The sequence below is a fragment of the Salvelinus sp. IW2-2015 genome, linkage group LG4q.1:29, assembly GCF_002910315.2.
Source record: "Salvelinus sp. IW2-2015 linkage group LG4q.1:29, ASM291031v2, whole genome shotgun sequence".
Taxonomy (NCBI): Eukaryota; Metazoa; Chordata; class Actinopteri; order Salmoniformes; family Salmonidae; genus Salvelinus; species Salvelinus sp. IW2-2015.
In genome coordinates this window covers 19,344,548-19,355,983 of record NC_036842.1, presented here as the reverse complement: position 1 = coordinate 19,355,983, position 11,436 = coordinate 19,344,548, and the positions used below count along the sequence as shown (strand labels likewise).

The 11,436-nt window shown below is 41.6% G+C and overlaps 1 protein-coding gene across 1 annotated transcript in view; it reads left to right on the top strand.

Moving 5' to 3' along the window:
* LOC111961596 (regulator of G-protein signaling 3) overlaps positions 1-4,928 on the top strand; it is a 5,226-nt gene extending 298 nt beyond the window's left edge. The window contains exons 2-3 of the mRNA XM_023983993.2: positions 3,129-3,295; positions 3,946-4,928. Coding sequence (XP_023839761.2) covers positions 3,236-3,295; positions 3,946-4,146 — 261 coding nt within the window. The 5' untranslated portion in view covers positions 3,129-3,235 and the 3' untranslated portion in view covers positions 4,147-4,928. The remainder of the gene's footprint in view (positions 1-3,128; positions 3,296-3,945) is intronic.
* Positions 4,929-11,436: the final 6,508 nt, after the last annotated feature.

The window sequence follows — 11,436 nt, the reverse complement described above, 5'->3', positions numbered from 1 at the left end:
AACAACATACGTTCATAAAACATGAGTCATAATACTCTCTTTCCAGTAACCATCGAAATCTATCAAACATACGATCAATAACATAACATAACAGTTAGTTCAAATGTAAACATGAGACCAGAACAGCAGTACTGTTTCATAACATGACACAACAACTATCAAGACATAGAGGACAAACATTCTAGTGTCATAAACAAGAGTAAAACATTACTATTCATTAATGAGACATAACATTTACTGTTCGCATAACAATGAGAAAACAGTTTACGGTTCATAACTGAGACAAACAGTTTACTAGCACTAACATAGAGACATAACAGTTACTGTTCCAGAACATAACATAACAGTACACAAACATCGTAACATACAGTTACGTCGAGTAGTCTGGAGGAAAACAGTTAACTTTCAGTAAACATGAGACAATAAACATACTGTTCAGAAAACATAACCATTAAACTTACTATCAAGAACATTGAGACATAACAGTACTAGCAGAGAACCGAAGATCAGCATACAGTTACACTATTTCCCTAGTAACATGAGCATAATCACATTCGTAACATTGATGATAGCAAATCATTTATCATTAGATTACACCTCAATAGTATGACAATAAACTCATAAACATACTGTTCAGTAGAGACTAAAGTTCAAGAAGTGGATAGACTAACAATTACATTCTTAAACATGAACAAACATTACTATCATCAACCTGGGAGCGCTACTACCATTAATCGGATCTCCTCTGTTAGTACCACATGTACGGAAATAATCGACTTAATATGCCAATACTCATTCGTTTTTTAAGAGGAGTAACAGAATAGTTTTGAGTATATCCCATAACATTTTTACCTGCTTATCAGAGGGCATTGCGAATAACATAGATATGCAAAACAGGAACCGTTCCACAAAAACAATAAACATAACCATTACCGGGCATCAAAAGCTGCCCCGGGGTTGGACCCTCAGTTCAAACCCTCGCCCCGATTGGCCGCGTCCTTAGTCCCATCCACCCTATTCCCTAGACACACATCCTGTATACTCTGTCGCCACCGAGGGAGTATATAACAGATATATACGCGAGAACGTAATCTTATTACTATCCCGTGGGTCGAAGTTAGACAGTTGTAACATTGATAACTAAACAAAGCTAACAGCTCCACTCAATCCAGTCTCAGCACACCTCGCTATGCAATCAAACAATGCAAAACAGCATTACACACACAGACATGCTGCTCGATCAGTAGCTAGAGCATAGAAAGCGATGAGAAAAAAGACAAATAACACAAAATGATAACTAGAGTATCAAATAAGAAGAAAGGAAATTAACAGTAATGATTGAGAATAACAGCATTAGCGACTAGTCTCACACAACCACCAACATGACATGCAGACTCCTTAACTAAACAGTATGTTCCAAAGAACTCATAGATCATAACAACATGCCACATACAAGAGAAAACATACATCCATACAAAAGCATAATCAACGTACTGTTCAGATTTAACGATAGAGACCACCAACAACAGAGAGTTACTATCTTCGGTAACATAACATGAACAAACTAGTTACTCGTTTTCACCAACCCATCCGACGAACCACCAAAACATTTACGTTTCCATAACATAACTCCATAACATTACGATCAGCAACATTGAGAACACAACACATTACTTTTCCTTGAAACATAGACCACGAACAGTTACCAACTTCACTATAGAAATGAAAGATAACATTAACACTCTTAACTTTCGGCAACGATATGAGGACTATCGCATATGAGAATCATAACAATTTAACGGAAATCCCCTGCTAGCCACATCTTTGAGAATTTGCACCCACCCCGGAGGAGGCATACACATTAGCTGTCATACAATTGTCAAGAATACGGGATCATAAACAGATATCTCATGTGGTACACACTGCTGCCAAAAAATGTAAGTTTGCCCTTTTTTTTTACCAATTGAGATTTCCCGTTCATTCTAACAGTTATCCACTTTTCTCCTTTCCCTAATTCTCTTCCAGCCCATTTAATCAAACGAAGCCCAGGGGCTAAAACAGGAACAATTAACAAATGAGAACGTTCATGAAACAGAGGACTAGACACCACCACCCATCCGGGATGTTGATTCCATAAGGTCCAATGTGATCTGGTTTAAGTTGAACTGAAGCATGGGAAACAAATTGCATTATTATGAATAAGGAACAATGTGCATGTGTTTGGGGGGGGGGGGGGGGGGGTGTCTTACATTGAAATATGCTCATATTGATGTGCATTAAGCATGCATGCCTTGCTTGTGCTTGTTGCTTTTGCGATGTGAATTCAGTGTGTGTATGAGTTGTTGCACGCCTGCAGTGAATGGGCACTCTGCTGCAGCTCTCCCACTAATCCCAGTGGATGAATAGAACCATGCATTAGTGTATGGGGAGAGCGACCAGATTATAGGCTAGGTGGCTGATAGAGAGAGGGAGAGAGAATGCTTCAGAGTAGTGTTACTATATTTATATGCTTCCATAATTCATGGCCTTGGTCTGAGTGCTGTGGGGTTGGTTGTTCAAATCCCTATTCAACTCCCTCTCTTAGCGGAACAACACTTGAATACCTTTCTTTTCCTCCCTTTGCTCTTAGTGTAATGTAATCTGCCCAGGGGGGTTCATGTAAACGGAAAGGTGTGGGCAACCAGGCAGGGTGGGAATCTGCTTCCTGCTATTCTTACCCTGCTGATGGCTTTTCCTTAAGTAATTAAAAACACCAATCCCAATAGCCAAAGCAACAGAAATGTATTGACAAGCAAACTGACCCCACCTAGAACAAGAAAGGCTTCTCTTTGTTCAGAGACGACATTGAAAAAGGCATTCTAATTACTGGTGTCAATGACAGGAAAAAGTAACAGAGTATAGTGTAGGGTCAGTGGGGTGATAATTGTTGCATATGGGAGGTGACTGGATAGGTGTTTTTGAGGTGACTGCATGCTGACTTTAGTCCCCTTTTTAACAGCGTGATTCAATGGACTTGGCTACTGTGCTATTTTAGGTAGTCTCCCACATTGAGAGAGATGCCGCTGTGTTGCCATGGCTCTCCAGTCACGTCCACTAACCCACACCTCTGTCTTTCATCTTCCTTTCAGATGGCCTGGCAGCGTTCAGAGCTTTCCTGCGCACAGAGTTCAGCGAAGAGAATCTGGAATTCTGGCTAGCATGCGAGGATTACAAAAAGATTAAGTCGCAATCCAAGATGGCGTCCAAAGCCAAGAAAGTATTTGCTGAATACATCGCCATCCAGTCTTGTAAAGAGGTGAGCAGCAATCCCCATACAAACACAGACCCGTACCCACAAGGGATGGCGGAAAATACCATTAAACTGTCATTTACCCTCTCCAGCCATTAGGCAATGTTTATACCTAAATGAGCTCTCCATTTCCATTTTCCAAATTGTTTACTTTGACTTACTGGAAAAGACTTAGTCAGCGGCCCATCAATTAAGATAGTGTTCTCTAATTCCAACCTCACTCGTCTTGATTCAGCCTTTATACGAATGTCCGCTTCTAACTCCTGCCTGGCAGAAACTAGGCCATGAATGAACTTGTTCCTGCTGTAAATAGAAAAATAAGTGATTTTGGCAGGCCCCCTCAGCATTGTTCCCCTGCTAAAGATGTTAGGTGATGAATGTGTAATGCCTGTCAGAAGGTGCTCCCACAAGGGAATGAGTGAGCTGGAGAGGACGTGAGATCATTCCAGACAAACTGGCTTTCTTTGGCCGTCTGACATGCACCAAATATACTCCCTCACTTTTCCCCTTTCCCTTTTTGTTTCAAACCTGGAGAGCTGGGTGGAAACTTTAAATCACAAATCAGTCCCAACAGCTTGAACCAGTTGTCAGTAGCAGTGAAACTAACCTGTTCTGCTGCTTCTTCCCTTCCCTCCTTCCCTCGTTCCCTTTCTCAGGTGAACTTGGACTCGTACACCCGAGAGCACACCAAGGACAACCTTCAGAATGTGACGCGCTCCTGCTTCGACCTGGCCCAGCGCAGGATATATGGCCTGATGGAGAAGGACTCGTACCCCCGCTTCCTCCGCTCAGAACTCTACATGGACTTAGTCAACCAGAAGAAGGCCAGCACCACGTCCACCTCCTCATCGTCGTAAACACACAGAGATCGAGAGAGAAAGTGAGAGACGACGACGAAAGAGAGAAGACATTGACTTGAAAGCAGGGGGAGGTTGATTTTTCTTTATACGTTCGCTGTTTTGTTTTGTTTCTGCCATCTTCCTGTCCCACTATAATTTGGGTGTGAGAGAGACAGCAAGCTAGGCTGTGGCATTGAGGGGGATGTTGTTTACACAACGACCATGATGACGGGCCGATGGTGGATGGATGAAGGGATGGAGAGGAGAGCCCAGTCAGGACAGCTGGTCAAGTCATGTGACGGCTGGACGCTTCTCTGATCACTCTCATTGATAATTGATCACTCTCTGTGGTTCATAACGATATACGTTGGTTTGTCCGGACGTACTGTAGAAAGGATGGGGTGCTGAAACCTCCGCAGACATGAAGACAGTCCGGTACTGTTTTGGCGCTTTTGTTGATATTTTCCTTCTTTTTTTTTTACAACCCCCATCCTCCTCCTCCTTTAGAGCCAGTTCAAATGCTGTTGGTACGACGCAAAGGTTTGTTTTGTCCTAGATTCTCAATGTCTCACATTGCATTCATGACCATTTCCAAACAGGCTTGCGAGAAAAAGGAGAAACGTGATAGCTGGATCAATGTCTGGATGACTGGACGAAAAACCGCTTTTTGTCCGGTTTTGTATCTTTTTTTCTGTTCAAGGTGTACACAACTCTCTCAAGCACAGTCAGCATGTGTTCTTTTCAGCACTCTCTCACAGGGTCTCACCTTGTCGCATTCATCCAAATAATACAGGAAAAGACACTGAGAAACAGAGGGAAAAGAGAGAGAGAGAAAGATGGAAAAATACCAACAACGGAACGGACCAAAACTGCAAAAGCAGTCGAACTCGAAAAGACTTGCTGCCTGTCTCCAAAGACCATCGAAAAAAGAGAAGTAACACTTGACTGTGTTCTGATAAGGAATTCATTGTAGCGCCACCTAGACTGAACGAGGCAGCATTCTCAGGACATTAAGGCACTTGACTATGAAGCTTCCAAGCTTGATTTTATTGTTATTCATTTTTGTTTTACACATAAAATGTCTTTTTTTTATTGTTTTAAGTTCAAACCTGCACTCCATAAGTATACTGAGCAATACTGTTGGGAGGTTGCTCTTTTCATAGACATAAAAAATTAAATAAATGCTTCACCTGTACAAAGGTCTGCCTATTTATTTAGATATCTTGCTGGATGCTTCACCCATTGCACTCAGATGAAAGCTCTCCCTTCCCCTAACCACAAACCAGGTCCACCGCTGTCCTGACTTTAAGTGCAATATGTTTTTGTTTATTTTCCTTTTTTTAAATTTTTATCTGAAAGACAATGTCTTGAGCTCTGTATTATACACTTTATTTGTAAGAGTTATGTTGCAAAATTCTGCTATAAAGTTGATTTACAGTTTAAGTAATTAATCAAGAATAGATACATGAATTAAGCAAGTCATTCTAACTGTGTACCCTGGCAGCAGGCAGCTAGGGGTTAAGGATGTACATATAATTCTTTAAGAAAATAAAGAAAAAACAAGAAAAAAAACAAGAGGTTTCACTTGTATTGAGCTGGAACCTGGCTGTATCTATGTAAATATGAGAGACTCAAAGCTATAAGATGACATGTATTGTTATAAAAATGAGGAAGGGTGGCTACGGTCTGCCCTTTCCTGGTCATACACTGCTTGTCAGGAGTTTTCTGAAATGTATTTGATCATTTTCATTGTTTACAATTCAAACGCATCTCCCAAGATAGCAAGCGAAAAAGACAATAGAAATACATTTGGTGTTATTGCTGAAAATAAATAAAACAACCAACTGGTGAAATAATAAATAATGTCTCTGAATTTTAATTCGCTGTGAATTGTATGTCATATCAGTATGTCCACTTTGCTACATGTTGTTAATCCAAAAAATGAGCTGGAGAAGAAATACATATGCATATACAACATCTATTACAGTATGAGCGCCAATGTATTAAGAACAAATTCTTATTTTACAATGACGGCCACCCCTAACCCGAACAATGCTGGGCCAATTGTGCGCCGCGCTATGGAACTCCCGATCACAGCCGGGATCCAGCCCGGGATCGAACCAGGGTCTGTAGTGACACCTCTAGCACTGAGATGCATGTTTTAGGCCAGGATTCAATCCAATCAGCAATAGATAATACCGCGCTTGACACTTAATTTCTGATTGAGCCGATATACAGTACCAGTCAAATGTTTGGACACACCTATTCATTCAAGGGTTTTTATTTATTTTCTACATTTTAGAATAAAAGTGAAGACAACAAAACTATGAAATAACACATATGGAATCATGTAGTAACCAAAAAAGTGTTAAACAAATGTATTTTATATTTGAGATTGTGCAAAGCTGTCATCAAGGCAAAGGGTGGCTACTATGAAGAATCTAAAATCTAAAATATATTTGTTTAACACTTTTTTGGTTACTACATGGTTCCTAGTGTTATTTAATAGTTTTCTTGTCTTCACTTTTATTCAAAAATTTTACAATAAAGAAGAACCCTGGAATTAGTAGGTGTGTCCAAAGTTTTGACTGGTACGTAGCTTGAATGCAGTCTCTGCGAACAAGGTCATGTTGCCTTTAAAAGGTGCCTAGTCGACAAAGTCGGATTGAATCCCGGCCTGTGTCCCGACATATTTCCCTGATCTGCAAAGAAAATGTACAATAAAGTATATTAACTAAGGGCTCTATTCAATCTGTATCCCTGAAGCATTACAGATTGCACAATAGAAATGTAGAGGTAATTTCCGATTGAACAAACATATGCAGGTTTTACCGTGGATGCAGTCTTCACTAATGCGGGAACATTGCCTTTACATTTCTGTAACTGTGTAATGCTGAATTCCCGTGACACGGATTGAATAAAGCCTTTATTAGTGCAGAGAAAAACAACAAACTCTGACTTAATGACCGTACACTATGAGGACAATTAACAACAAGGGCTATATTCAATCTGTTTTGCTGATGCGTTGCAGATAGCTTGCTAGAGATTTAAATGTAATTTCCTACTGAACCGACATCTGCATTGTTAACAGTAAATGAAGTCTCCGATAATGCGGGAATATTGCCTTTAAATTTCAATAACTCTGTAATGCTGAATTTCAGTGATACATATTGAATAAAGCCACATTCTGCTTCTGTAGCCTCTTTCTGTCCACCCAGTGGAAAAAAGATCTCGTGCACCACTTTCCAAATGGACCTCTGTTGTCAGCTCACAGACGGAAGGAGAGGGGGAAGACAGAGGAAATGGTTGGTGGTCTATGATGAGTTGTAGGGTGGGGGTTGGGTGGGGGTAAGTAGGGGTGGTATAGGACTTGTGGAAGAAAGGGGGGTGAGGAGGGTGTGTTTAGCATCTGAGCAGTTGGGGGTTTGAAGAGGCAGTTACTGTAGAGATAGAAACTTTAATCTCCTTCACCAGCTGCCGTCTGTTTTTCACACAGACAAGCACTTGAACATGTGCTCACACACACACATACACACTCGTGCAGATACGCACACACACGCACGGAAACATGCACGCACACACACACCACTCGCCCTCGACCTCTCTATCGCTCTTGTTTCCTCCCCTTGTCTGTCTTGTCTTTATTCTACTCCTTTTTATCTCCAGTCTTTTTTTCCTCCCGCCATGGAGGCCCTGGTCACGAGCCAGCCTCTTATCCTAAATCCTCTTCCTTCCTCCCAGATATCTGTTTCTGCCATATCCCCACGTCAGTCATTCCCTAAAACGGACTGTTGTTTTAGCTACAGCAGAACACTTCACATTTCCTCTCTATTGCCTCCTTTGTCCCAATTCAACAATGTCTACCACCGTCCCCTGGTAAATTGACTTTACATTACATTTTCATATGCTTGAAAAATGAAAATATTCTACCCAGTGAAGGAGAAGTCGTTTCGTTGGCCATCTGGAACAACAGACTTGGAGAAATATGAAATGTGTTTCATATCTTGAGTGTTTATTGTCATGGTATCCATGTAACATCCCTACTTTACAAACAAACAATGACAAATCCTCTCAGAACATGGAAACTGAACCTCAACTACGTTTCTTAGGTCGGGATTCAATCAAATACGCATTGTAGACAAATGCACTGTACTTTACTTTTAAAGCTGATTAACTCTTGAGCCGACATTTGCAGCATGCTCCGCAATGCTCTTGACCGCTTGTCTGAAATACGCCTCTGATTGAATCCCGGCCAAAGTGCTGTGTGTCTCACATGCATATCCCCCTAGGATCATTTCAAATGGAATGCTCTGCTTGATGGAGTCACTCTGTTACCATATGACTGGTCATCTATGGTTCTGATCATGGTGACATGATCTGTTCCTAAACATCGTGTTTCAGATAAATGTTCCATCTACAGTATAATTCCCTAATGTAAGAATTTACAGTCTTCTATCTGATTCCTCATCACCATAAGGTAATTGTATCATGTTCTATAAATCATGGCATTGACACACTGTAATACAGCAATTCTAATTCTGAGTGCATGTGGTGGAATGTTTATTGTTCATGTGCTCCTATAGTCCATAATTAAACCTCACAGAGCCTTTGACAAGCTCTGCTTTGACATCAAAAAGCAGTCAGACTAGATGCATTTTGGTCCACAACTCAACAGAGTGCTTGTTGACTGCTCTCAAAATCTTCTCTCCCACACAGTGTGAATGCATATACTGTGTGTGCCATCAATAGGGAGCTTTAGACTTGATTCATCCGTAATACTCAAACCGGCAATCCCACTGGCTCTTGGTGAGTTGCTTAGGAACTGCCACATCTCCCAGCTGCAATTACCCTAACCATGCGGCCCCCTGAATCCTGGTTGGCCCGGGAGGGGGAGGAATTGTTGGAGAGAAGTGGCCTCACAGCAGCATGGCAACAGGGCGACTGGGGGTGAGTGGTGGCACTGTGTGTGTGTGTGTGTGTGTGTGTGTTTGTGTGTGTGTGTGTGTGGGCATTAGTGTGTGTACGTGCATGTGTGTATGTGTGTGCGTGTGTGTGTGTGTGTGTTAATATCGGGAAGCAGCCTCTCTAAAACAGCTGCCCCCCCTTGAGTCTCAGCCAGAGAAGCTCAATTCCCTCCCACATAGCACAGGAAGGACCCAGCAGCAGGTGTCCTCTCAGTGCCCGTGCAGAATGAGCTGCAGCTTAATGGAACAAAGAGGACAACATTGAGTCAAGACAGCTCTGTTTTCTCACTTAAGCACATTGTTAATCAAGTCTCTTTCTCCCTGAGTTTGTGTGTTTGCGTGTGTGTCAGGGCAGCGCTGACCAGCCCTATTCAGACAGCTCAGCATAACGTGAAGAACAGGACACGCTCATACACAGTCGATGTTCTTAGACACGCACATACACAGTCGATGTTCTTAGACACGCACATACACAGTCGATGTTCTTAGACACGCACATACACAATCGATGTTCTTAGACACGCACATACACAATCGATGTTCTTAGACACGCACATACACAGTCGATGTTCTTAGACACGCACATACACAGTCGATGTTCTGAGACACGCACATACACAATCGATGTTCTTAGACAAGCACATACACAATCAATGTTTTTAGACACGCTCATAGACAGTCGATGTTCTGAGACACGCACATACACAGTTGATGTTCTGAGACAGTCGATGCTATTTGTTTGTTTGTCATTCTTTCAGGACTGGTAGATTTCTAGGGAACCATGATGCTAAGTGTGACATTGCATGGATGTGTTTTGCACACCTGTGCGAATTGGTGTGTGTGTATTTGTATGGATGTGAATGTTGTCAAAAAGGGTTGTGAGTAATAATGTGTGTGTTGTCACCAATCCTGCTCCCAGATGGGCATGTGGCTCTGAGTGGGAAGTAGATGGAGGAGTGGGTTGGGTTATGGGGCAGCGTAGAGAGGTCTAGGGGCATATAAGGTACCCCTCTGTGCAACCCCGGGACCCATTGGCTGCAGTAAGACTGGCACACTATAAACACCTCTGAATTGTTTTGATCGGGTCTCTCACACCCAGACTACTAGCGGTGATGGGTTGTGTTTGGTTCCATGTGAGTGGGGCTGCTGTGATGTGCATTCAGAACATCCAGGAACACAATGGAGCTCTATCTCAGAATAGCTTCTCAGGTTATGCCAATGAGGTTTGTGGAAGGATGTCAAGAGTGTGAAAATACAGTTCCTTAGGACCACACACAGCTCTGATAAACACACTTATCCCACCAGACATGCCACCAGGGGTCTTTTCATAGTCCCCAAATCCAGATCAAATTCAAGAAAACGTACGGTATTATATAGAGCCCTTATTGCATGGAACTTCCTTCCATGTCACGCCCTGACTTTAGTTATATTTGTTTTCTTAATTTTTTGGTTAGGTCAGGGTGTGACAAGGGTGGTTTGTTTAGTTTTTGTATTGTCTAGGGGTTTTTGTTTTGTCTAGGGTTTTTGTTTTTCTATGGGGATTTTGTATGGTCTAGGGGTTTGTAGATTTATGGTGGACTGAATTGGTTCCCAATCAGAGACAGCTGTTTCTCGTTGTCTCTGATTGGGGATCCTATTTAGGTTGCCATTTTCCATGTTGGTTTTGTGGGTAGTTGTTTTCTGTTTTGTGTTGTAGCACCTTACAGGACTGTTTCGGTTTTCGTTTATTCACTTTGTTATTTTGAATTTAGTGTTCAGTTTTTTCTATAAAGCATGAACACTTACCACGCTGCGTTTTGGTCCGATCCTTCCTGTTCATCAGACGAAGAAGAGTTACATTCCATCTCATATTTCTCAAATAAACAGCAAATCTGGTTTCAAAAAACAGATAAAGCAACACCTCGTGGCAACAACGCCTCTCCCACTATTTGACCTAGATAGTTGGTGTGTATGCAGTGATACAGTATGAAGGCTACTTGTGCCTTTTTAAAATGTATGTATTTCTGTCCTTGAGCTGTTCTTGTCTAATGATGTTCTGTATTAGTAATTCTGTATTATGTTTCATGTTTTGTGTGGACCCAAAACTGCTGCTTTTGCAACAGCTAATGGGATCCTAATAAAATACCAAAATACCAAATACCACAGTATCTGCTGGCACCTCTCTATGACATTTGATTAACTTATCTTGTCTCAACACCTGACTACCAAGTTATGGATCAGTTGCATTTCAAAATAATAGAAATACATAATCGGCTGATTCTGCAGGACTGGAATCGACTGAAGGATAATGTTGTCTCTCTCTCTCTCTCTCTCTCCTGTATGGTTTATTTGTATTTCAGTCTTG